This window comes from Syngnathus scovelli, chromosome 15 (assembly GCF_024217435.2).
Source record: "Syngnathus scovelli strain Florida chromosome 15, RoL_Ssco_1.2, whole genome shotgun sequence".
Taxonomy (NCBI): Eukaryota; Metazoa; Chordata; class Actinopteri; order Syngnathiformes; family Syngnathidae; genus Syngnathus; species Syngnathus scovelli.
In genome coordinates this window covers 1,990,445-2,016,303 of record NC_090861.1, presented here as the reverse complement: position 1 = coordinate 2,016,303, position 25,859 = coordinate 1,990,445, and the positions used below count along the sequence as shown (strand labels likewise).

Here is a 25,859-nt window from a genome sequence, read left to right as displayed (position 1 = left end):
GTATGGGAGCTGTCCGTGGTGCTGATCTCTTTGAATATTCCAAATAATGGCAAAAGGTGATGTGGCTGTATGTCTATCTGATCCCACTGCTCAAGTCTGCTTCTTTTAACTAGTCAATAATGCATCAAGCAGCATGGCGCCCAGGCTGGCATCCATTACCAGGCCAAGGCTAATATTACATTACATTGGTGACAAGAGGCAGCAGACTTTCAAGTACTATATTACAGTCATCATGGCTTTCTGATTGGAGACAACTTTTAAGGTCTATTTTTCTATTCACAGTCAACGTAGTACATCTACCGTGTGACATTTGCTGCCCGTTGAAATCCTCTAGTGCTCGACTGAGACTGCGTGTTACCAGACACACAAGCGCCATTTTAGCCTGAATAAAGCATAAAATGCCTTTTCTCACCATCACTATCTCCCCTTCTAACAGGCACCAGGGTCATTTATTATTGACCCGGCATTGTTTGGGAGCTGTCATGGTGTGTTTTGACGGCGACGTTGAAGGACCCTCCTCGATGTAATAAGACCGAGGTGGGGCACGGCATTCCAGCGTCCCAAGTTGGCTCAGAGACTTCAATCAAGTCAGTTGTGCCTAATACTGGTGAGTGAAGACAATCGGCATATATATTGGGTGGAGACTTTACATCAGTGCTGGTTTTCTATTCGCCTAAAACTGTGTAAAGTGCAAAATAACAAGACAACACAGCAGTTTTAAGATGTTTCCTGGAATGCTTTTGCTCTTTTTTCTTTTCCTCAAAATTGCCAATGACTTTTTTTTTCTATCTGTATTTTTTTTTTTTTTTTTTTAGCCCAAGATCAAATTGTAATATTTTCTTTTCTCTTTTCATTTCCTTTTTTTTCCCCTCGCAAGCAGCCCATTCCTTCGTCTTTATTGGCAAAAGCAAACATGCTTGTAAATTAGAAATTCATCTTTTTACAAACAAAATGACATGAAGAAAATACATCGTAAACAGTAACAAATCCAAAACTATTATCCGATAAACTTACATTTTTTTACACTACGGTGTATTAGCACACACACAAGTACAAAAAAGTGGGATAGAGAGAAATTTGTCTAAATATACAAGAACCCAGTAACTTTGTCCTTTTTAAAACCAATAGGGAACAGATTAGAGAAGTGAGAGAAAGAGAAGAATCAAGGTGCAAGGATGACTTCCAAAGGACAGTGAGTGTATTTACATGCATGAAGTTATATAAATATTCTTTTGGTTGAATGTTTTTACTGCCCCAAAAAAAAAAAAAAAAATGAAATCAGGTTTGTAAACTATGCAAACAGAATTTTGATACAGTAAAAGAGGAAACTAGGAATCCTCCAAGGGGGACATATTTCATGAAATGGGACAACTGTATATTAAATTATATTAAAATAACAAAACTAAATTGTAAAAATTAAAAAAAAAATTCAACATTAACCAATTTTAAGCAAATGTACAAAATTTACACACACAAAAAAAATCCATTGAATGTCGACAGGTCTAAGGCAAAGAAACTCTTATTTTCTCTCTCTCTCATATATATATATGTATATATATATATATATATATATATATATATATATATATATAAAATCAAGGTCTTTTTACATTCAAACATCTGTCTATATATTTATGTATGATTAAGTCATTCTTTTACTTTGTTTGAGAAAGAGGTTGGGGAACATAAAAAAAAAAAAAATGATGACACGGTGGTCCAATTAGGTTTAATAAAGTCCTCCATAGTTCACCTAAATTTAGAAAATAGCGAAAATATATTTCATGAACACCTTGTGTTTTTTTTTTTTGCAGAATTTCCAAATATATTTTTGGGTGAGCTATCCATGCAGTACACCTTGGAGTGCAAAGAGGTGCTGCAAAAGTGATTTGAATGGGAGCCTCTGGATCATCCAAATAAAGAAGCAGGTAAGAGTTAGAAGAATAAACGAAATGTGGTCTTTAAACAGAGACCATAATGTCCACCGCCCCGAAAATCTTAAATACAGTCATGTATAAAAATAGCTTTTCACAGTAGATGCAAAGGTTGCGCATTACTGACAGTTAAAGTAAGCACACTTAAACTATCTCCAAGAACCAAACCTTCGTCTTTCTCAGCAAAAGTGAGATTATTTTGAGTGGAGGGACTCCTCGAAAAACCAAATGGTAGTCTTAAAATGACTGTTGAAAATACTGGGGGAGAAAGGAAAAAAAAAAAAAGAGTACTGGGTTTTTTTCCCGGTTCTTTGAACTGGCGATTTCCTTCATCGTCTCCAAGATCTGCTTTCGTACTTGTCGTCTTCATCGTCGTCCTCTTCCTCTTCTTCCTCCTCGCCAGGCAGATAGGAGCGACCTTCCTTCTGCTGATACAGCCATACCAAAGCACATTAGTAACTTATATTCTTTCCTACGAACCAACTTGAAGGTCAACCGGCACCACAGCGCAAATTGTGTTTGGACTTCATCGACGCGTGTAGTGACATTCTTAGAAGGATGAACCCTCCCCGTGTCATGTGACATCACGGGGTGCACCCTAAGATCTCAAGAGCCTACTCGACTATGGCCTCAAAAGCTCTTGAGCACGAGAGAGGATTCCTCCTGACAGTCGTGTCACTCCGACTCCATTTCCGTTGAGAGCTTCGGCGGGTTTAAAAATTAAGAAGCGCCGCGGAGGACCGAAGCTGAAGTGAAATTTCTCCAAGTTGCACTCACTTCAAAGTTGCGCAGCGCAGCGTCAACCTCGTTGAACAAAATAATTCTTACCGTATTGTCGTCGTCTTTGGGCTCCTCCTCCTCAGGCTCGGTCGTGACAGAGGGCGTCTTAGGCTTGTACCAGGAAATCTGCAAAATGCGACCTTTGAACTTGGCTCCCTGGTTTGCTGCCTGGAATATGGAAATGAGAAAAAGGAAGTTTAGCTCCGGGCTTCTCAAACCATAGCTTAGAGATCATTTGCAATAACTTTGGTTGGCTCCATAAAGTAGAGAGACTAACGCGACATACATTCTCGGCTTCGCTCCGAGTCTTGAAAGTCATGACGACACTGGTAGCATCCTGGTCACGGAGTTCCTCCAGATCACCGAATTTCTAATGATGAGCAAAAAAAAAAGAAATAAATGTCTATCAACTAACAAATATCATCATTTAAAGGCAATCATGTTATGTTCTCACCACAAAGTGTGACTGGAGCTCCTCCTTCTCCTCCTGGGTGACCCCCATGATAAACAGGGCCCTGGGCCGGTGGTCCACCACCATGCGGTTGACGGAACCGCTGCGGCCCCTCGGACGTATGGCGCCCCCTTCCGGCAGCACCTTGCCCCGGCCTCGACACGTCGGGGATCGCAGGATGCCCAATTGCGTCGCCTGGTAAAGAAAATAATTCAAGGTAAACATTTCCTTTAAAAAAGCAAATTTTCCTCATTCCAGAATGTTCTGCCTGCAGGTTATTTGTTTTTCTTAATGACATGTTGACCCAACGTGACCTCGGGTTCTCGTCATCTTGCCCTCACTTTTCCATTAGACGTCCCATCGCACATCTCCAAATTTTCCTCCTCACCTCTCCGAAACCTTTCCGTCCATTTGGTCCTGCGCTTCCTTCCCCCTCTTACTGCTCCCGCCTGTGATTTTCGTTCCCGGCGGCTTAGACTTTAATGAGATGGCCTCCATCGGTGCGAGAGAGCGTTGAGTGTCTGATTGGGCTTCGTTAGCATTTAGCTCTTCCTCTGGGCTTGCTAAAGTGGCTGCTTTTTTTTAATGTGCATGGGGAGGATAGGCTAGGGCTGAGATGGTGGTGTGGAGGGAAGGGGAGTTATGCATTTTTTAACCACTAGCTAATTTAGAACCCATAGGGAAGGGATGGGTGAGACATGTTAAGGCTGGGTGTTACTATCAAAAACGGTGTTCCTATTCGGCTGATGTTATGACAAGCCTAGTCTGCGTTGTTTCAGCGGGAGGGCCTGTGTGGAGCCAGCGTGAGGTGAGATGACTAAAGTGCTTTCTTTCGAGTGAACCTGAAAGGTTGCCCCCCCTCCGATCATGTGACTCAAACCTTAGATTACCACTAAGAAAATAAAACGTGACGGAAGATGGTGCATGCATTTACCTCCTTCTGAAGCTGGCCTAGTCTTCTCTTGAGATCTGTCGTGTCTTCTCCAGAGATCATCTTCTTATGGAAGTCCAACTCAGCATCCAGCAGCTCCTTCTGGGCCTGCACGTGAGAAATGAGTGAGGGGGGGGCATTTAACTTGAAGCCGTGCCATGTTAGCATGTATCCGCTTTCTACTTTGATGACTTTTGAAGCGCTTAAATTTCACAAAAGTTTGAAGACTCACATCGGTCTTGGTCTTAGGCTGGGAGTGATTGGCTTTAGAAACCTGAGAGGCTGGATTCATTTCATTCTGGAGCTGGGCAATCTTTTCAGTCAGTTCCTTCAGTGTCTTCATGATGTTGGCTCGTTCCTCTGGTTTCATCCCCCGGTTCTTCTCCAGACGGTTAATCAGCGCCTGATGACAAATACAAGTTGTGCCATGTTTTTTTTTTAATGTAACCCTGCTACATTATCATGCTCGAACATCACATGTCTTGGTTTGCAATTATAATCCTCACCTTCTGCCACTCAATCTGCGTCTTTAACATTTCTTGCTTCTTCTTCCGCAAGTCATGCTGTAGTTTTAATGCCTCCTGAAAGAAAACAAACAGCATCGTATAAGACATTAAACTGCTACAGCAAATTCCAGCATTTGGCGGAAACAAACGCCATCACGTCCGTCATCCTCGTAAAATGGGAAAAAAAAATAAAGCAACATGCCTGTTTCTTCTTCAGGGCTTCCTGTGCTTCCAGTGCTTTCGCCGTTTTCCCAAGGCACTTGGAGGACGGCTTGAGCGGGGCGGAAGTGTAGGGGCCCTTCTGGGTGTTTGTCAGCACCGGCGCCACCTAAGTGCCAGCGCACAGCGAGACGGGACGGCAACAAATTTAGGTCATCGCCGGGAGACGTGGTACGAACAAGACTTTACTTTTAAAATGCTGCTTGCTTCAAACTTTCCTGATACAAATGATATTATTGCCTTTTCGTGTTGTGTAAAACTGAACCATTATTTTTTTTTTAAACTGCATTCTACTGGAAAAAATAAAGCAGACGGCACGTTATTAAGACGCACATTGACAGCTTCCGCATTGGGGTTCACGTTGTCAGGTGCGCCTGTCGTGCCGACTGGCGCCGGCGGCCGATGCTTGTTCAGCACGTACGCGGCCGGATTGTGCTGCTTGATCCCCTGCCGAACAAATACGTCAAATGCTTAGATGATTTGATTCAGCCCTTTCAGCACTTTAATGCCATCACAGGGCGTTTACCTGCGGCCCGAGGTTGGAAGTGGACCCGGGCACCTGGTTGCTAGCGCCTTGATCCATCTGGTGAGTCCCCAGCATGTTCTTGCGATGCCAGCGCATGTTAATGAAGCGGTTGTTGAGAACCGCTTCCACGCAGTACATGGCCCGGCGAGCTTCTTCGTTGGATGTGAACTGGATCAGCGCCGCCTCTGGGTTGCCGCCAAACACCACCTGGATGGATGAAATCAATTTCATTCAATCCTTGAAGGAGGTCTGCTCTTCACTCTTATTTCTTTTGCTTCAGATGATACCTGAATGTTCACGATGGTCCCGAACTTGCTGAAGTGCTCGTTGAGCTTGGTGATGGTGTTGAGCTCAGGCGGGATATTCCACACCTCCAGCTTAGTGTTCACGTAGAAGTTCCTCTTCGGGAAGCCGCCTTTGTTGTTGAAGTTTGGCCTGACACCAAGAGAGAGAGGTACATGAAATCGTTTTGAAATTTTGAAAATTGTTTTTGTATAAAAAAAAAAAAAGTCAATTCTTACTTGAGCATCCAGGGCCTTTTCGCCGTGGGTCCCTCAAGTGTCATAGACCCCATGGGTCTCTTCCTATTGTGCAGCTCTGAGTTGAAACTGGACATGTTGCTTCCTGGTGTGCTGGTGGGCGTGGCCGGTTCCGTTTGGATCACTATATTGGCGGCTAAAGGGGGAAAATGTAATCGAATCTCATTTGAAATGTGTCTACCATCCGGCGCTTTCTTCTGTGAATACTGAGAAGGTTAATACTCGGCACCTCTGGAGCCTTGTCCCTCACTGGATGTGAGGCCGATGAGGTTGGGCCGCTGCGTCTGGACTCGGGGAATGAATTGACGATACTGGTTCCGACCCGCTCCGGTTAGCCCTGGCGATTCCGGGTTGTAGCCCTCCGCGTCGTAGTTATCTAAAACAAAAAAGGCGCTTTGAAATTAGAAATAGATTTGGGCGTGAGTAATAACATTTCTTTATACATCCAGGAGGACTCCACACAGGAAGGTCACGGCAGAGAACTCTGAGGCAAACATATTCTCAAGTAAGTGATACTCAACACAATGAACAGGATGCTGCCAAACAACCACATCAATGCTGTCCAATGAAAAGCTCTCAAAATTTTGCCATGTTAAAAAAAATGTAATTGGAATTGCTATTAAAAAAAAAAAAAAAATTTGCAAATGCATGTTTTTCATTGGACAGTAACAATATGCATGCATGGTGGAAGAAAAAAAAAACTCAATACATTCGACAAGATGAAAATGAGTTTTACGTCAGCGTTGTTTTTGGGCAGTCAGGTTGTATTAGGTTTTGGAGCTTGACAATCATTTTAATTTATGTTGGAAGCCAGAAGTGCATTAAAGTTCTTTGACTTATTTATGAAAAGAGGAAAGGGGGGGGGAGAGAGCCTAATTCACAGAAAGCAAAACAATATACAAAAATAAAGTTGCACTGCCACTTTCAGGTCAACAGGCGACACTGCAGCCTGCTGACAATGCAAATCATCAACAAAAAAAAGATATGCATACAAAAAAAAAATGGAGTGGGCTATATGGGCGATGAATGGGGAAATCCCATGACAAACTTCCAACCTGCTTACATTCAGACTGGATATACTGGGGACGGAGCGACACCGACGACGACGAGGGAGGAGGCGGTAGAGGAAGAGGAAGAGGAGGCGGTAGCCTCGCGCCGGGCGGCCCGACTGAAGGCGATGACGTGATCGCCGACTGGTGGTTGGGGGTTTCCATTCCACTGGTTGCGATCAGTGGAGGGGGTCCTGACGGAGACACAAGCCCAAGCTGATGCCTCATAACAGCGAGTCCTTCACTCATCCGGGGTGAGCCCTTCATTCACATACTTGTTGCCTTTTTTTTTATTGTCACCGAACTCGGCAATACGGGGGAAAAAGCTCCTTGTTCTGCTATCGTGTGTTGAGTTAAACCGTTTACAGACAGACAGACGGACGGGTAGATAGACAGACAGACAGACACTCACCAGCTAACGAGAAGACGCCAGGGGGCGGCGGCTGGCTGTAGGGCGGCATTGGTGGCGGTGGTATCCTGAGTGATGGGGGAGGCTCGGTGATGGGCGGCGGCATGGGCAGGCCGCCGGGGGGTATCACAGGGGGCGGCGGGAACGGGATGATGTTGGGAAGATTGACGTCATCCACGATGAGGGGGTCGTTGCCGTGGTCAAACAGGCACAGGTCGCCGCGGACGCAAAATCCTTTCTCTGCATGGGAGGAGGAGAGAATCATGATTTGGGCTCAACGCACTATGTTGGCATAAGTTGAGGAGCTTCATTTACATGCTTTGACCTCAATTTGTGGCATCTATAGACAAAATTAAACCTTTTTTACGAGGGGCGATGATGTCTGGTTCTAGAAGGATAAACCAGGCATTATTTACTTCACGGTCTCATTAAGAAGACCAATCTCTCGTGGCTGAGTACTGGCCTTCAGGGGCGTGAGATATTTTAACTCCGCTTACCTCTGGAGAGGTGTTTGAGCCTTCCCCCACTGGGGACGATAGCCAGAGTGATCAACATTAGTGGTCATTAGCCATGAAAAACATAACCATCAATAAGCCCTAAGGGCAAATTGTGGTATGAAGAAAAAGGCTAATGCACGTATGGTACAACAGTTTAAGATGACACGAGGAAACATCAATTTGTAGAATCATATAGTGGCGGGGTCTCTTTGCATATAACCCTTTTATTCAGAGTTAGGCATTTAGTATCAAAATATTTTTATCTAAAGACAAAGTGAAAATACACTGATAAGTATGAAAAGAGTAGCTGTATGTTTACCGTCGTAATCCCTGCACCGCTGCTTGCGTGAAGGGTTCTTATTGCTGAACGGCTTGCCGACGCCGTCTTGCCTGCCTTTGCCATAGTAGCCGGACCAGCTGTCCGTAGTGCCGTCAGGCATGTGCGCGTGCGTCGCCAAGGGGACGCCGCCGGGTCCTGGGCCGCCGGCGGTGGACGAGAATGGGTGAAGCGGGGTGGGCAAGAGCGGCGACGGGAGCTGAGGAGGCTGCTGGGGCCTGCCCGCGGTGGACGAGTTGTAGCTGTCGGCGTCCTTCCGCTCGACCTCGAATTTTGACTTGAAGTCTGGCAGAAAGGCAAAAACGGATTTGAACGGAGACAATACCCCGTCACGTCACACAAACCAACCTTGAGGTGAATAAGGCAAATTCCAGCCTGCGTGGCTGAAGCCCATATGAGCGACATGCAAAGCGGTCCACATTTGATCGAGATGATTCCAACTTCACCCGACTCGTAAAACAGCCTCTTCCTCTGCTGTTGTTGTTGTTTCTCACCTCGTCCCCTGCTCTTCCCCCGGCTGCCACTCCTGCTCCGGCTTCGGCTGTTGCTCCTCCCGCGGGAATTCCCCCTGCGCCGCTCGTGGCGCTCCCGCTCGCGGTGCGAATCGCCGCCGCTCTTGCCGTGACGATCAAAGTCCCGCCTCTTGCGCTCGTCCCGCCTCCTGTCGTCGCGACTCCTGTGCGGTCGGGGAATGGGCACAATTATATTGCCTGTCACGTTATAGTCTCAGATAAGAGGAGACAAAATCAAACCTAGATTCATTGAAGTCAGAGCGGTTCCTCAGAGGACTTCTCCTGCGTCTGTTTTCTCTCTCCTCTTCTGGAGCTTCGATCTTACAACAAGAACAACAAAAAGCAATTATCTCTCTTGGTAAGTTCAGAAAATGGAACCAGAGAACGTGATTCCTACTTACTTCGGCTGCATCTGATTTCGCTGGAGGAACGTTAACCACTTCTTTTGGAGCTTCTTTAGCAATAGGGTTCCCCTGGTAGATCTTGCTCGTCAGACATTCAAAAAGTTTATCCACGAAGCCGACAGTCTCTGTAATAACACGTTAAATCAATCATAGATTCAAGTCAAGCGGTGTTAACAAGTAATACCTTTTTGTAGGAAGACGTCGAGCTGATCGGCACACAGCGCTTTGAGCTCCTTCTCTGGTTTGTCCTTCTTCACCAGAGCCACAACGTAATTGGCTAACGCAGAGGGGTCAGCATCACATCTGCGAACGAAGACATGATCAAACTTGATGCTCCAAAGTACTTGGACACATTTGACACTAACTTTGTTATGAAGATTTGATGAATCTACTTATTTCCTCTGGCTCAATTAAGGTAAGTAAACACTTTATTATGCTGATTCGGAGGCCTAGTATTTGAGTGCAACGTATGTTTGCTTAAGATCTTATTGAGTGTGCGTGTCTAAAGTTTGCAACTTATATGCTTACTATAAACTGTAATTTAAGCCATCTATTTGACGATGCAGAGATGGTAACTATGGTAACACTCGCAGCAAGCGTCTCCTCTGAAACATGTATACACATTTTGCATCTATATGATTGCAAGAGAGCTTCTAGAATTGCAAACAGAAGGCTGCATGCTGTGCTGCACTTTGGAGGGGTGCTAGAGTAAAGTTGTTTTCTCGGGATCCGGTTGACTTACATAATTTAATCGGTCAACTACTGCAAGAAAGATAGCGAACATGATATTTCCCACTTAACGGAAAGTCAAAAATGTTCTTTATAGCAAGCGATCGGTTTCTAGCAGTTCCCCCTCATTGATGCTAACACACGAGCTAGCTACGTAGCGTGCAAGCTAAATGACATTTAAATTCAAACACTCACATTGGCTCCAGAAGTTTTGCCAGCCACGACTTGAGAGCATCAACATTCTCTATAATCATGGTGAGGAAGACGATCACGCGGTTTAAAAAATGAAACGAAGCCCCGAAACGCCTGCTTTCATCGTCTATAAATTTGGAAGCTTTCGGGGCCTTGGGTCTCAACTGGCAGGTCGCACTAAAACACTTTACGTTATGTTAACTCACTCGAGGTGTCGTAAAAGAATGACTGCTGCACGACGTTGGTATTTAAATTACGTCTTTAGCCAACCATGTCACTAAAAATATTTTCGGAAGACCTGCATTTATTTATTTAAAAAAAACACTTTGCCCTTGTTTTGTATAGCTAAAATAAAAGATATTAACTTTGCCGAATAGCAAGTGTTATGCATGTGACAGTCTATGGACTTCTTCTCCCAGAATTCCTTGCAAGGGTCTTGGTGTCATCACCCGGTGCAGCGGTGGCGTGGGTTCCCTTGGCTTTGCTTCTTGTCTAGCGCTTAAGTTTATTTTTGACGAAGCAGCGGAATAACCTACCGGTTGTGCAAAAATGACGGTACGTTTATTCTTCAGTGATTTCCCATTAAAAAAAAGAATGTGTCAATAGCAAGCGAGCAAGCGTTAGCATTTTGCACTGCATTGACATGCCATAGCTTTAGCAAATTAGCTAGTAAAAGACTTGTAGTCCAAGTAATATAACAACAAAAAACCTACACTAAAGAACGCCACTGAAGTTTTATATTCACAAATGATCCATTCACAGACCCATTGTTTATTTTCTAGCTGCCACTACGTTTATGTACATCTTGCTTACCATGTCTTTCCAGGAGCGCAAGGGAACGGCAAAGTTGGACTTTTTGAGAAAGATTGAGCTCGAAATTCAGGCTAAATGGGAGAAAATCAAAACGTTTGAGAATGATGCAGCGACAACAATTGGGGAAAGTGCACAGTAAGTAGCTCCTTTATGTTAAAGCTCCCAAAGACGAGCTTTAAGTTACATAATGCTTTTTTGCCGGGGCGTCAATTTGCACAAAAATGAAAAAATGATGTGCAATGTCACGTTGAAATATTGTTGCATACTTTTCCCTCTATTCCACAGCAAAAACAAGTATTTTGTCACCTTTCCCTACCCTTACATGAACGGGAGGTTGCATCTTGGTCACACATTCAGCTTGTCAAAGTGTGAGGTAAGTTGCTATTATTTAAGAAGGCAAAGAACATAGAAATGAATCCCCTGTGCTTTATGGTGTCTCAGTTTGCGGTTGGCTACCAGATGTTGAAAGGAAAGAAGTGCCTTTTCCCATTTGGTCTCCACTGCACAGGCATGCCAATCAAAGTGAGTGTTTGTCCTCAAGATTGCCTCATACATGACATTGCAAAACAACCATAACAAAATTAATATTTTTTTTCCAAAGGCTTGTGCAGACAAGCTCAAGCGGGAGATGGAACTGTACGGAAATCCACCACAGTTTCCAGACGAGGAGGAAGAGGAGAAGGAGAAGCCAGATACGTGTGATGAAATCATCATCAAGGACAAAGCCAAGGGGAAGAAGGTCTGACTTTGAGATGGTGTCTACTTGTTCCAATTACTCTTTGAGCGGAGGCATAACCCAGTTGAGACAAACACCTGCCTCGATTAGATGCCTCCTTTTCCCTTCTTGGACAATTAATAACAAAATTCCCATTAATAACAAAATTCTATGCGTAATTGCCAATTAGTGCCACAACACGGTGGCAAAGCATTGCTTGTCAAAATTTAATTCATTTGACTTCAACATACACCATTGGCAGTAAGTGTCCACCAGGTGGCGACAAAGAATTGTCTATCATTAACATGTCATTCATTTCAGTTTCTGACGTTATGTAATTGTCTTGTTAGAGTAAAGCAGTTGCCAAATCTGGTTCAGCCACCTTCCAGTGGAACATCATGAGGTCTCTAGGCCTGAATGACCACGACATTGCCAAGTTTGCCAACGCTGAACACTGGCTGGAGTATTTCCCTCCTCTGGCTGTGAAAGATCTCAAAATGATGGGGGTCAAGGTACAAAATCATATTTTGCATTAAAATAAAACCCCCACAAATTAAAAGGTTATTAAACGTCTCGTGTGATCCTCCCAGGTGGACTGGCGGCGCTCGTTCATCACTACAGACGTGAACCCTTTCTACGACTCCTTTGTCCGCTGGCAGTTTGTCACCCTGAAGGAAAGAAAAAAGATTAATTTTGGAAAAAGGTGAGATGACAACAATCAGCGTTTGTTCAATGTCAGCTTATATTAATATTATTTTTACAGGTATACCATCTATTCCCCCAAGGATGGACAACCATGTATGGACCATGATAGGCAAACAGGAGAGGTACGCTTACCCGGTGCTATGAAAACCAAATATATATATATATATATATATATATATATATATATATATATATATATATATATATATATATATATATATATATATATATATATATATATATAAGATATATCCTAATTAGTTATTTTCACCTCACTTGCAGGGAGTTGGACCTCAGGAGTACACACTCATCAAGATGAAGATTATTGAGCCCTACACGGCCAAATTCAAGTCCAAGGTTTTTTACAGCAGGTAACAAACTTCCGTTATGTTAAAATCAAAGTACGGCATTGATTCTGTCCTCCCTGCAGCGCCATAAAAGGCAAGAACATCTACCTGGTGGCCGCAACGCTGAGGCCAGAGACCATGTTCGGTCAAACCAACTGCTGGGTGAGGCCCGACATGAAGTACGTGGCCTTTGAGACCACCAGCGGGGATGTCTTCATCTGTACTAGGAGGTCTGCCAGGAACATGTCTTTCCAGGGATTCACCAAGGACAATGGTGTGGTCCCCGTGGTCATGGAATTACTGGGACAGGTATGTTATGAAACGCAAATGTTGGAGCCAATATTTATCAAAGCGGTTGAGGTGCCCTGTAAAATTTGCATTTGCTTTTTACTGAAGCTGGTCCAACAGTGTTTTCCAAATATTATACCTGCAGGACATCCTCGGCTGCGCCTTGAGCGCTCCCCTGACGTCCTACAAGATCATCTACGCTCTGCCTATGCTCACCATCAAGGAGGACAAAGGTACGAGAAAGTTAATCCCAAACAATTAAGCATTCACGCTCACACGCCGGTGGTTTTTTCATTTTGTAAAAAGTTAAAATGTCAAAATCCAACTTCTAATTACCCTCAGGTTCACTTGGTTTTAAAGGTTAGCGAAGGCAATGAGGTGTGCTAAACGCGGATGAGTTTGGTGCACTGACATTTCCGTAGATTCCCAAGCAGCTTTATTTACCATTTCCCACTTTGAAAATGTCCATCGGGTGCTCATCATGCGCAATTAGGCAAACGGTGTACTGCGACGGCGAATAGCTTCAAACGTTTCCCGAAATGTAACACTTCCCCCCCCCCACTTGTTTGGTTTCCATCAGGCACAGGAATAGTCACCAGCGTGCCTTCTGACGCCCCCGATGACATCGCTGCTCTTAGGGACATCAAGAAAAAACAAGTGAGTTGCGCGTCTTTCTACACACATCAATGCTTCATCGGAGCCAAGCTCGGTCGTCAAAAACCCAATATGAATATTTCATAGGCCCTGAGGGAGAAGTATGGAATCGAGGACAAGATGGTGCTTCCTTTTGAGCCGGTAAGCTCATCTCCTCCGACATCTTAAACCCATCAATTGTAGTTGTGAAGCTGCTATACGTGTCTCTCTATTTCAGATCCCCATCATAGACATTCCAGGCTATGGGAACCTGTCTGCTCCGCTGGTCTGCGATGAGCTGAAAATCCAAAGCCAGAATGACAAGGAGAAGCTGGCCGAGGCTAAGGAGAAAGTCTACTTGAAGGGATTCTATGAAGGGGTTAGTCCACCTCGTCCGGGCTGTACTGTAGCTGATGATAGAATACATGATGAATGAATTCCCTCAGATCATGATAGTTGACGGCTACAAGGGGCTGAAGGTCCAGGATGTGAAGAAGCCAATCCAGAAGATGATGATAGAAAAGGTAGGACTTGCTCTGTCTGTGGCCTCTTCCTGGATACTTACAGCAGGTAGCATCATTTCTTTGTATCGCCCCCAAAATGTTGCCAAAGCCTGCATCTCTGATTTTCAGGGCGAGGCCTGCATCTACATGGAGCCAGAAAAACAGGTCATGTCGCGTTCGGCAGACGAGTGCGTGGTGGCCCTCTGTGATCAGTGGTAAGTGACAGAAACTGCACTTAACTCTAGAGCTGAGGAGATTCAAACGAGGTCGTTTGTATCGCAGGTATTTGGACTACGGCGATGCTGACTGGAAGCAGCAGACCAACGAAGCCCTCAAGTCTTTGGAGACGTAAGACGCGCTCCATTCATTTAATAAAATATATATTTTTTTTGTTTTTTGTTTTTTTTAAATCTATTCCGTTCTGCATAGATTTTGTGATGAGACCAGGAGAAACTTTGAGGCTACTTTGGCATGGCTGCAGGAGCACGCCTGCTCTCGGACTTACGGCCTTGGTATGTGTACTCAGCCGAGTTTACCATTATTCTTGATTGACGGTTTATTATTAAAATTGCACTGCAGCTGGCATTTATTTTTTATTTTTTTTAATACACCTGTTTGCGCTTGCTTGCCATAGGAACACGGCTGCCTTGGGACGAGCAGTGGCTGATTGAGTCCCTCTCGGACTCCACCATCTACATGGCCTACTACACGGTGGCCCACCTCCTCCAGGGAGGCGTGCTCAGCGGACAGGGGGCCTCGCCGCTGGGCATCAAGTAAGTCATCACGGCGGGAACTAAAACACCACCACATTTTACACTTCATCATGTATTCATTTTTAATGTGTGTCTCAGACCACAACAGATGACCAAGGAGGTGTGGGACTTTATCTTTTTCAAAACGTCCCCATTCCCCAAGACGGATATCCCAAAAGAGCATCTTCAGAAGCTCAAGAGGGAGTTTGAGTATTGGTACCCGGTGGACGTGCGCGTGTCTGGCAAAGACCTGGTGCCCAACCACTTGTCGTACTACCTCTATAACCACGTGGCCATGTGGCCCAACGACCGGTGAGCTTGTCTTCATTACATAGAGCTTTCAAAAAGTATTCACCTCCAGCGCACATTGATACATATCTTCCACAGTGGGAAGTGGCCACAGGCTGTGCGAGCCAACGGGCATCTGCTCCTCAATTCTGAGAAGGTGCGTCAAATCCTAATGGCGTGATTTGTCATATTTAATCATACAAACTCGCCACGGCTAAGCGATTTTGATTGAATTCTCTGTGTGAAACTTTGGGGTTTGGCGTTACTTACCATCTGCTTTTCTTGTCTACCAGATGTCCAAATCAACCGGAAACTTCCTCACTCTCAGCCAAGCCATCAAAAAGTTCTCAGCAGACGGTAGGCGGAGTGTCATGCGTTTCATCACTGCAGCGTTTTTATTTTTTATTCTTATTATTATTCGTTGACTGACAGCTTCCACCTGGAGATGGAGACAGAGGGCCCGAAAGACGGCCCTCTGTTCATTGTTGCTTTGCGCTCGGCTAGTTTGACAGCTGTGGAATCAAGTGTGTGAGAAAAAAAACAAGCTGGTATCCTGGTGATGCCACCTTTATCGTAATGAAGGCATCTCTTGATGAAGATGTCTCCTAGCTGATAGTGGTGTCTGCTGGGTATTTGCAGGAGTCTCAATTTGACAGCCATTTTGCCAATAATGAGATGGTCATTTGTCCTCATATTTACCTACGCAGGAATTAGTACCTTTCTTCAAATAGTGATCCCCACGCTGATGGACAGCGGGGCTTATCTCAATGCTGTGTGCGTCGGAGGCACTGTGGGAGGCGCTTTGGTCAATTGAAACCATTTATTTGTAATGTTGAAAACACATTACATGATTTTTGGATCATAGTTTGCATCATAGGTCTTATCTATTATGTATTTTTCCATGACTGTTGGCAATTTATCAAATAAAAAAGTCCCTGGCAGCCATTATTTGAGAAACAACGACGCCCCATAGTGTTGTCAACCACCTTCTTCTTCTGTCTTAGGTATGCGTCTGGCTCTGGCTGACGCAGGTGACACGGTGGAGGATGCCAACTTTGTGGAAACCATGGCGGATGCCGGCATCCTGCGCCTTTACACCTGGCTGGAGTGGGTGAAGGAGATGATCGCCAACCAGAACAACCTGAGGACCGGACCTGCAGACACCTTCAACGACCGCGTATTTGCCAGGTAAACACAATCGGAGCAAAAGATTCTCAAATGTTTGTTGTCCTCCTCTCCTAATTGCTTCACTTCATATTTAATTTTGCGCTCTGTAGGATTACTATAGTAAAAAACAAAATGGTGCACTGCAGTCTCCACCCATCATGTCATATTCCGTTAAAATTTCATAAAAACGTTGTAGTAAAAATAAATTGTGAGGCGCTCGAGCTGGTAGCAAGCCAGTCGGGAAGCATTTCAGAGGCTGCGCGAAAACATCTCTTTTTTTAAAGAACCCCCGAGCCGAAACTTTAAAGGATTTTTGTATCTCTGCCAGCGAGATGAATTCCGGAATATTGAAGACGGAGCAACACTATATCAGGATGATGTTCAAAGAGGCTTTGAAGTGTGGCTTCTTTGAGTTCCAGGTAAATAAAATCTTCTCAAGCAATTTACAATTGTTTACCCCTTCCAAAAAAAGCTCCATCCAGTTATTAATATGATGAATGCGTCCTCCAGGCGGCCAAAGATAAGTACAGGGAGTTGGCGATTGAAGGCATGCACAAAGAGCTGGTCTTCCAGTTCATAGAGAAACAAACGCTGCTGCTGGCCCCCATATGTCCACACCTGTGCGAGTACACCTGGGGTCTGCTGGGCAAGGTAAAAAATTTGCATATTTGCCACCTCCATTGAGGAATAGTTGGCGCGCCGACTTTCATCCTTTCCACCCACCTCCTTTTGTACACTTAAAAGAAGGCGGGGGCACCAAAGCGACATTTTAAAAGACCTGCGCTAATATATATTCATGAGTACAGCCACCATCACACCGGCTTATTTAATCCACTTCTAACGCTTTTCCTGGCTGGGACCACTCGGAGCTTGTCTCCACACACACACACGCTTTCTCTTGCTGGTGTCAAATTGAGTACCTGACAACACCGAGGGCCAAGAATATTTTCAACACTCTTAACGGTAAGGGTACAAAAGAAGGCCGCTGTGCTGAAGATGTGTCTTTTCCGTCATCATCTAGCAACGACCGTTTCCTGCACCGGCTAAAACGCTAATGAGCACGAACAGTTTCACCCTGCTGTGTTTTGCATCTCCTCCCCCCGACAGCCGACATCTGTGACAAAAGCGTCATGGCCCATCGCCGGTCCAGTGGATGAGATTCTCATGCGCTCCTCTCAGTACCTAATGGAGACGGCGCACGACCTCCGACTGAGACTCAAAGCGTACCTGCTTCCCCCGAAAAATAAGGTACAATGCAGACGGACTTCAGTTGTGCTGAACCAAAAATGTTTAAGTGCCCAATACTGCCCCCTATCTGTGCTTGGATGTACGCAATGTTTTCCTTGAGCAGAAAGGCGACTCAAAGCCCCCCAGCAAACCTTCACACTGCACCATCTATGTGGCCAAGAGCTACCCGACATGGCAACACAGCGCCTTATCCCTGCTGGGCAAGCACTACAAGGTCAGCGACGCAGACACACACATGCTCTACATGCCGCGTTAGACAAACGCCGACATTGCGTCTTTGTTTGTCCTCTTTGTGTAGAGCAACAATGGCGTCCTTCCAGACAACAAGGTGATAGCCGGCGAGCTGGGAGCACTCCCCGAGCTGAAGAAGTACATGAAGAGAGTCATGCCCTTTGTTGCCATGATCAAGGTACGGACGGCATCAACACTGCAGCAGCAGGCCATTTGCTCGGAATCCTAATGTGGCGAGCAATGTGAACCCTTTTGCAAATACACATTCATTTATTTTATAATTAAATTAAAATCAAATATTTTTGTGTTTATTTTAAAGTGTACATCTCACTTTATTGTGAAAAGCTTTTCTTTTTCTCTTCTTGTGTCAGACAAAAACACAAAACTGCTATATTGATCTTCCGCTGGATTTTCCAAGTCGCCAATTTCTTGCTGACTTTAAAGTTACTATCTCCAACAGAGGAAAAATCCATACATAATGTTTATTCCAATCTTTGTGACCGTTTATCTTTTGGGTTTTTTTTTGCTTTTCATCAATCTCTATTTTGTACTTCTCAATTGTGTTTTCTTTTTATTCAGACTGCGCTGTAAGACTCAATTTAATCCCGAATTGAGATACATCGAGTCTAAGTTGTCCGCCTATAAACGAGCGAGTCCAATCACCAGTGGTTAACTTATCACACGTGCATGCGGCTTTCCGTAGGAGAACCTTGAAAAAAACGGGCCCAGGGTTTTGGACCTCGAGCTGGAGTTTGACGAGCGGGCAGTTCTGATGGAGAACCTGGTCTACCTAACCAATTCCCTCGAGGTATGTCGACACTTCACCAGACTGATTGGACTTTCAAAGATGCCTGACGTACTGCAGCTCCACAGTCAACAAGCATGAGAAAGAATTTTAAGCGTGTTTCCTCAATTTTCATGCTTAATGCAGCTGGAGGGGATCGACATCTTGTTCGCGTCCGAGGCCGATGACAAAGTGAAGGAAGACTGTTGCCCGGGGCAACCGTACTGCGTGTTCAGATCCGAGGTGACCGCTCGCGTGAAGGACGTTTTTGTGATTCCCAAGGTTCCGTGCGCTCGCCTTAAATTTGAAATGGACCATTTGTATGTTGACAGCCAGCAGTTTGCGTGACCTTGGTCAATCCTCAGCCGTGCAACGGCCTCTTCTCGACCAAGCTCGACATCAGGCAGGGAGACAGCAGAGACAACGTCATCCGCAGACTCGCTAAGGTCAACAGACTCATCAAAGGTTAGAGATCCAAAACAACATCTGGACGAAAAAGATGTTTGAAAGGGACACGATCCAAAATTCATGTTTTCATCTCAGCTATTTCAAGCTACATCATGGCACACGAATCAAAATTTCCTTCACCCCTGACCTTTTGCCACGTTCCCTCCGACCAGATCTATCCAAAGTGAAGCTGATGAGGTACGAAGACCCCCTACTGGGACCCCGTCGGGTACCCGTGCTGGGACAAGAGGAGCTGGGCAAAGTCCTCATCTCTCCTCAGTCCGTGTTCAGCATCAACCTGGACGAGAAGAAAGTCACTGTGGCTGACAACAACCTCAGTGTGGACATCGGTGACACCCTGGCCTACCTGGTTTAATTGAAAAACACACAGTCATCATGAAGTGTTGCGACACAACAGGCCATCATAAGTTGATATCTGCAAACGGAATTATGTCTGCTGCCTTGTTTTATTCATCCAAGGTCAAACGTCACGGTCCCTCCTGTTGTGTCTCTAGAGGTGCTTTTTGTCTAACGTGTTTTTTTTAAATTATTATTTCCAGAGAAATAATAAAACATGTGAAACAAAATGTTCAGCATTCCCAGATTTTTTTTTCTTCCCCTACATCCCACCATCTTACATCTGTGGCGACTCTCATCCTCCTGCCACGCGCACTGCTGGGCTAATGGTGAGTATGTATTTTGTTACCATGACGATACGGAGCAGCTCTAATGGGTTAGATGCACTTAGATCCCCAAACCTAAAAGAGTGAACTGAAAAGGGAGACTGCATGGATGATGAAAAATGCATTATGACCAAAAAAGTGTCACGTCACAGTCAACATAATGAAACAATCCCTTTTTTACAGGTGAACTGTAGATATTTTCTCCCTGAGTCAATTTTCTCCTTGCCTGCACCTCATTTGTCGGAGTCAATTCTTCTTTTCCTGCCCAAGGGTGAGTGTAGCATTTACTTGCTTTTTTTTTTTTTTTTGTGAGTAACATCCATCCCCATGTGGCCCTGATTCAAATCTATGAAAAATATTTGACTCGTGATCATATACAGTGCAAAGTGAAAAATAGGTTGTGTGAATAATGTGCTTTTTCTATTTTTCTAATCCCAGTTGTTTTAAGGCTATTGAAATAAATACATTTACGTAACTTGACTTTTATTTTGAAGAAAGGAAACAATGGCTGTAAACAGGATGTTTCATCAGTAACTTGACCCCAAGCAACCCTTGTGACAAAGCTAAAAGGTTTGTAAAGCACTCGCAAATACGATATAATATTCATTGTGAAATATGACATTTCTTTTTAATAATTTTTGGCCAATTTATTTGTTGACTTCTATAGCTTCATGTCATTTGGTGTAACCTATTTCAACTGGAGCAATAACCACATCAAAGTCATAATAAGATATGAAATAAAGTATTTCTTTTCTGTAATTAAAACAATAAGTGATAATATCTCTAGGGGATTTGTTTTGAACTATATTTATAGGAAATACAAATCATAAATAGTACATATTTGTTGAATATGAGGTCATGTCAATGCATTCATTACCTTGATGTGTCTTTTGCAGCATTTAGCGCAGAGGCCAACTTGCACACTTATCTCTCCAAGACTTTTTTTTTTCTCTTGCCAAGCCGCTTTATCTGCCCCTGACATGCACTTCTTCCTCCTTGTCATCTCCCGGCCTTCACTCTCCTCTCTGCATGCCGGCGGCGTTTTGTAATGGAGCAGACCATTGTCACACAGCAGTAAGTGCAGTTGTCCTTCGTACTTATGTGTAATTAAATGACGCAAAAAAAAATCTAAATTGTACCAAACTTAGAAATTCAAATTGTTACAACACAACAGGATGAGTTCTTACCACTGATCGTTTTGTGTTGATGTTATTTCTTCATGTTAACGCCAGTCTCTGTGTGTGTTTAAAATAAATATTTGTCAAAAATTTATCCACAAATTCAAAGCTCATGCTAGTGTCATATACTTGCACACTAAAAAGAATGAAATCCTGTGATTAACAGAATTTCATCTGCTTGCATTGTAGGCCATCTTTATCAGGGAAGGGCGATGGATGTTTCCCCACAGGAAGTGACACAAACTGGAAGTCAAACAACTTCCCTTACACGAGCGTAGCGGCGCTCACTCAGCCCGGCCTGGGCGTTACCAGGACGACCGTCACCACCATCACACAGACAGGCGGCGACTGGAGCAGTGGCCTATTTGACATCTGCGGAGATAAATACACATGTACAGTCCCTCATCATCTGTATGTTGTCCTCCATATAGGGCCTAAGGTTGTGTTCTTCCCAAGCAGGTGTTGTCGGCGCTGTGGCGCCATGCTGTTTGGACCTGAGACTTGCAAACCACTACGGCGAGTGTCTCTGTTTTCCTCTTCTGCCAGGGTCCACCTTCGCCATGAGAGTCGGGTTCAGGGAGCGCTATAAGATACGAGTATGTGTCATGTGCAAGTATTCATCATATATTATATATAAGTCGAATTTTTTTTTTTTGTAGAGGAGCTTATTATACAACCCGATCATGAATACTAATATGTTCCTCGTTGTGTGATGTTCTACAGGGGAACATGTGCGACGACTGGAGCACCGTGTGTTGCTGTTATTCCCTGGCCGTGTGTCAAATGGCACGGGAGATGAAGTGGCGCACCGGGATTCAGACGTACCACGTGTCCACCGCGCTGGATAGCGCTTGCTCGACCGGGACCGCCGCCAGACCTGATCCCGAATTCCACTCGCTCTCTCAGCAGTGTTGATTCGGAGGGCCCCCTGAAGGACGCCTGCTTTGGCCACTTAATTAGGTACACCTTCACAATTTCTTTAAAAAAGATGCTTGCATGCACTTAAGTCTTCTCAGTGGTAACCAAGTATTATTATTACATTTGTTAATTTTTCCTCCTCATTTGGGTAACTTATTTTTTATTAATTATTTATTTTAACTGATTTATTATTCGGTTATCAAGTGGGCAGTCTACTGTTTAACAAATATATTTTAAATTTCTGAAAGACAAGTACTTTAGAAGGGTGCACACAATAAATCTGCAACCTTTACAGCTATAATCACCTTTCTCTGGTTTTTGTCATAGTTTTCATCAAGTGGGGAAAAAAAAAAGATATTATCTGTATTATTTTACTGCACGTCCAGAGATATGAGCCTCATAATCTTTGCGGCCGCTGCGTTGTAATGCTTTATGGATTTTGTAGGGCTGAGCTTTTTTTGATTTTTGTCCTGCACAGCAAAGGTCAGCTGACACATTAAATGTAATTCCTCTCTGGTACATAGCGGCGAGGTAAAGTGTGGATCTGCTGAGCCAATACAGTGGATATGAAAAGTCTACACACCCTAGTTAATATACCAGGATTTTGTCATTTAAAAGTAACACCAAGACAAATCAAATCTTTTGATAAATAGCTTGTAGTAAGTACTGGAGGGAAAAAAAACTTTTTGAGAAAGGGAAAGACCACCAAAAAACAATGTAATGGTGTTGCACAAGTGTGCACACCCTTTTATTTTAATTTGGGATGTGTCAACTAGAAAGCTATATGTTTTGGCATCTCCACTTTAGATATTGCTGTGGCCAGTGATCATGCCAAAAATAAAAAATAAGCCCCGAGCGACCTCTGACGAGACACGCTGAAAGTAACAAAAACGACTGGAGTGACAATCTGCTGGACAGCATGTTGATAATAAATGGAATTTTCATTTTCAGTGGTGTGCCTTAACGCATCTCCGCCTGCTTCCCCACCCTGCAGGCGTTCAATCATGTTATTAATTCTGATTGCTGTCCTTCCCTCAATTTGAAAATGCCAGCCAACAAGCATTCAGCGTGTGGGCGTGAAAACATCATTATACACAAAGCGGTTGGGTGCTCAAAGGGCAAACGTGGCATTTATTACCATTTATTGGACGTGGCTGACTACCTGGCAACTAATTCATAGAAAGTTGCATTTCTAACATTCTTTTCTGTGAATTCAGAAAGTTGATTAGATTTTGGCCCCAGTGAAGGCTTTACCGTCCAGAAACATGTTTCTGTGACATCCAAGGGGGAAAAGGCAAATAATGGGCCATGGGGGGGGAAAGTATTTATTTTTATTTTTTATTTTTCCCCCACTTTGGGTAATGCCAGCTGCCCCCACTGTGGCTTGGGAACGTTTCCCAGCTCTACTGGCTGTAAAAGGGGATACATAGGCCATCCAAGGGGAAGAAAAAAAAGCCCCGTAAGCCACCAGGGGGCAGTCTTGCTGCAGATGTTAGTTAAATGCTGTTTTCCAATAATAACTATAGGGCGTGAAGCTGCCCAGAGGGAGTAGTGAGTCCAGTGTGCTGATCTAAGGTCATATCCAGATTCCCCCAGTGGGAGAAGAGGTCAAAATTTGAAGCTGTCCTGGAGCATCTAAAGTCAGCAGGCGGGCCATAAAACGAGCGCGCTCATATTACTTGCTGCACTTTCAGCATCAAAACGCACCGATGCATGGTGTGTGGAGTACACGGGCTTATAGAAAACAGCCCTTTGGGGAAATGTGTGTATATGAGTAATTGAGGCTGTATCTCTCTAATGCGATTGCACTCTTTTGCCACTTGCAAACAGATGAAATCAAAATACAGCCCAAGGGGGAGGGGAGGGAGCACATCGGGGCCTCAAGTTGCACACCCACCAGCGCTGGAAAGATGATGAGGCGACAAAGAGATGTTATGTACGCCAAAGTGCCACTCTCATTTTTTTATCAAATTATTCATTCATCAATTTTTCTTTAGCACTCGTCCTCATTCGCAAGTGAGCTGGCATGTTATCATTATTTGGCCTGATTTTAATTAGTAAAGCTTACAGTTGGCATTGCTTATGCCGCCATCATTTACGGCGATGCAGTTTTGCTGTTTTGAGAACTTGCCACACACACACAGACTACAATAAGAAGAAAAGCACTCATCCTATTAGCATTTTCCCCATAAAAATATCTTCACAATAAGAGTGGCCTGTCAAGGGTTGTGCTCACAAGGACAGCACAAGTTAGCTTCTTGAGTGTGCATGCACGCTTTGCAAAAAACATGTTTTACTTCTAGCACGACTATAAAATGAGTCTCATTCTTGTCATATAATTAAATTTCATATGATGGTATTAAGTCTGATTTTATTTCATTTTAATTTCAGTCACTGTTAGGCTGACTAATCTTTCTACTGAATATTCCAAGTTAGTATGCTTCCCATTCACAGTTGTGTCAGAATAAAGTAGCAGGAAAATGGAGTTCAGACAGCAGCGAAATAATGAAGGCGAGGTGCACATTTATCACTTTGATCACTGGGGCGACTCGCTATTCAGTGGAGTATATAGACACTCCGCACTCTCATATACAGAACCGTATTACTCGTGCAGGGCAAATGGTAGTTTAAGACACTGAGATGAAACTGAGACCGGGATGGGGGGGTAGGAGGGAAACAAGGCGTAATTAGAAAGTATTTTCGCACCGAGGACAGCTTCATTGATTTATCGATAGGATTTATTTTTTGGGCTTGCAGTAAATTGACTGACTTGTGCATTCCTTTTTGCTGCGTCTAAGGATGCATGATGCAAATAAATAGGGAAGGTTCACATGTTAAAACTGCATTTGATTTGAGTGAAAGCTGAGTTGCTTGCTCACAGCTAAGCGCTAACTAACGTTTTGTCTCTGCAGGCAAGCTGCAGTTATATGAAGAAAACCAGAGGGGAAGAAAGTCTCTTTTGAAGGTGCCATTTCCACTCCTTTCATGTGACGGCTTCAAAGTGAATGTTTTGGCTCATTCCGTGAGGACCATTTGTTGTTCTGCAGCACGGTAAAGTCTTGGGTGGCTGGGGGATCCCGTGATGCCGAGGGGGTCTTGTGTTCGGGGATCCTAGAGGCCAACTTTAGCCAAATTTGTTCATTGGTGCAACCATTTTCTGAACCCACCTCGTCCCTATTGCGGTGATGAATTGCAGGTAGTTAAAGTTGTCGGCAAGCGGTTTTCCTGTAGCGGCTCAATGATGCGGCGTGTCCCTTATGACCTAAGCAAGTCCAAATTGAAATAGATTTTTTTTTTCTGTGCAAACAAAGGTTCCACGAGCGAGCCTTCAGGATAGAAAAGCAAAAAAAGCAAACCATCCCACAAGCCCAAATGGAAAACATGGTGTTAAGTCAGTGACAGGGCCTGCAGGCAAAAGCAAACACAAGCATTTTTACATTTTCCAACATTCATTTTCTCTCCTGTCACACATTAAAGGAATATTTTGACAAGGAAAAGAACATTTCCTTTTTTTTTTTTTCTATCTTCTCCTTCTGCCACCCTTTTCAAAAAGAACTCAGCTAGTTGGAGAATTTTTGCTGAAACCATTTTTTTTCTTATACTTTTTAAAAGAATCCACCTTTTCCTCTTTCACTGTCTTAATTGAATCTTTTCCTGCCGCCTGATTGCACCTTGTTAGCATTGAGTGTGAAAAGCAAACCCTGCCGGCCATTTGCAATACGTCGCACCGCATTAAATGTCCTTGCCACCACTACCATATGACCCGTGCCTCATATAAGATGTTGGTAAGTGTTGCATAATGCTTTCGTGTCCACCGCACACACAGCCGCCATTGATGAAGGTGTTCTTTCATCCAGTAGGGGCAGCCGTCGGTGTGTGTGTGTGTGCGCTTCATACTGCATGTCAAAGGCTTCGATGAATTCCTAAGTGTCAAACGTGTAGGTGGCAAGAGGGTGCAAGAAGTGATGATGAAAGGTCTTCGCAAATGATTTTTCCATCCTCCCGCCTGCTGAGGTCCTCTCTTGCTGTCCGTGCCTTGGTCTCCTGTCCGTGTTGGACTGTGGTGTCCATACGGACAGCTGGACAGGACAATAAAAGTTAATCTGTCCGTCCATATGTCCACCATTTGGTCCATCTGTCCACCGAG

The 25,859-nt window shown here is 44.2% G+C and overlaps 3 protein-coding genes and 1 long non-coding RNA gene across 8 annotated transcripts; 2 read left to right on the top strand and 2 right to left on the bottom strand.

The window, feature by feature from the left end:
* Positions 1-699: 699 nt before the first annotated feature.
* On the bottom strand, positions 700-10,208 carry rbm27 (RNA binding motif protein 27). Of its 4 annotated transcripts, none has more exons than XM_049743736.2 (21): positions 10,016-10,208; positions 9,276-9,394; positions 9,089-9,216; positions 8,928-9,007; positions 8,670-8,851; positions 8,158-8,460; positions 7,345-7,581; positions 6,947-7,126; positions 6,113-6,259; positions 5,866-6,019; positions 5,632-5,779; positions 5,345-5,551; positions 5,152-5,265; positions 4,802-4,927; positions 4,600-4,674; positions 4,326-4,496; positions 4,097-4,201; positions 3,166-3,357; positions 2,998-3,081; positions 2,760-2,879; positions 700-2,356 (listed from the first exon to the last, which is right to left on the bottom strand). In XM_049743736.2, exons 1-21 carry the CDS (start codon positions 10,072-10,074, stop codon positions 2,261-2,263), a joined length of 3,027 nt encoding a protein of 1,008 aa, XP_049599693.1. In that variant the 5' UTR covers positions 10,075-10,208; the 3' UTR covers positions 700-2,260. The 4 variants fall into 4 exon arrangements, with proteins under 4 accessions (XP_049599693.1, XP_049599695.1, XP_049599692.1 ...); XM_049743738.2 differs by having other exon boundaries at positions 700-2,359; positions 4,368-4,496; XM_049743735.2 differs by having other exon boundaries at positions 700-2,359; positions 10,016-10,207.
* LOC125982745 (leucine--tRNA ligase, cytoplasmic) lies at positions 9,357-19,520 on the top strand. 2 transcript variants are annotated; one of them, XM_049743733.1, is made up of 33 exons: positions 9,357-9,506; positions 10,432-10,567; positions 10,839-10,960; positions 11,111-11,198; positions 11,267-11,347; positions 11,427-11,564; positions 11,891-12,052; positions 12,131-12,243; positions 12,304-12,367; positions 12,528-12,616; positions 12,676-12,901; positions 13,026-13,113; positions 13,461-13,537; positions 13,622-13,675; positions 13,752-13,892; positions 13,960-14,037; positions 14,146-14,231; positions 14,299-14,364; positions 14,446-14,528; positions 14,651-14,789; positions 14,868-15,080; positions 15,156-15,213; positions 15,350-15,413; positions 16,061-16,244; positions 16,552-16,642; positions 16,734-16,874; positions 17,331-17,471; positions 17,575-17,685; positions 17,770-17,880; positions 18,406-18,510; positions 18,634-18,729; positions 18,819-18,951; positions 19,107-19,520. In XM_049743733.1, the coding sequence occupies exons 2-33, from the start codon at positions 10,562-10,564 to the stop codon at positions 19,307-19,309; spliced, it is 3,552 nt and encodes a 1,183-aa protein (XP_049599690.1). In that variant the 5' UTR covers positions 9,357-9,506; positions 10,432-10,561; the 3' UTR covers positions 19,310-19,520. The 2 variants fall into 2 exon arrangements, with proteins under 2 accessions (XP_049599690.1, XP_049599691.1); XM_049743734.2 differs by lacking the exon at positions 9,357-9,506 and having other exon boundaries at positions 10,358-10,567.
* On the bottom strand, positions 19,267-21,022 carry LOC125982754 (uncharacterized). Its single transcript, XR_007486477.2, has 2 exons — positions 20,804-21,022; positions 19,267-20,641 (listed from the first exon to the last, which is right to left on the bottom strand). It is a non-coding gene; the product is annotated as an uncharacterized lncRNA (long non-coding RNA).
* Positions 20,556-25,466, top strand: plac8l1 (PLAC8 like 1). Its single transcript, XM_049743745.2, has 5 exons — positions 20,556-20,690; positions 20,984-21,186; positions 21,254-21,390; positions 21,518-21,754; positions 24,625-25,466. The coding sequence occupies exons 1-4, from the start codon at positions 20,665-20,667 to the stop codon at positions 21,707-21,709; spliced, it is 558 nt and encodes a 185-aa protein (XP_049599702.1). The 5' UTR covers positions 20,556-20,664; the 3' UTR covers positions 21,710-21,754; positions 24,625-25,466.
* Positions 25,467-25,859: the final 393 nt, after the last annotated feature.

Coding starts and splice junctions, on each gene's coding strand:
- rbm27 (XM_049743735.2), bottom strand. CDS start 10,074: ATGATTATAGAGAATGTTGATGCTCTCAAGTCGTGGCTGGCAAAACTT. Junction 4,675..4,801: donor AAGCCCTGAAGAAGAAACAG/GCATGTTGCTTT, acceptor GTTTTCTTTCAG/GAGGCATTAAAACTACAGCA. Junction 4,497..4,599: donor CGCAGATTGAGTGGCAGAAG/GTGAGGATTATA, acceptor ATTTGTCATCAG/GCGCTGATTAACCGTCTGGA.
- LOC125982745 (XM_049743733.1), top strand. Junction 14,232..14,298: donor GTGGCCCTCTGTGATCAGTG/GTAAGTGACAGA, acceptor TTTGTATCGCAG/GTATTTGGACTACGGCGATG. Junction 16,245..16,551: donor AACGACCGCGTATTTGCCAG/GTAAACACAATC, acceptor TATCTCTGCCAG/CGAGATGAATTCCGGAATAT.
- plac8l1 (XM_049743745.2), top strand. CDS start 20,665: ATGGAGCAGACCATTGTCACACAGCA. Junction 21,187..21,253: donor CTGCGGAGATAAATACACAT/GTACAGTCCCTC, acceptor CTTCCCAAGCAG/GTGTTGTCGGCGCTGTGGCG. Junction 21,391..21,517: donor GGGAGCGCTATAAGATACGA/GTATGTGTCATG, acceptor GATGTTCTACAG/GGGAACATGTGCGACGACTG.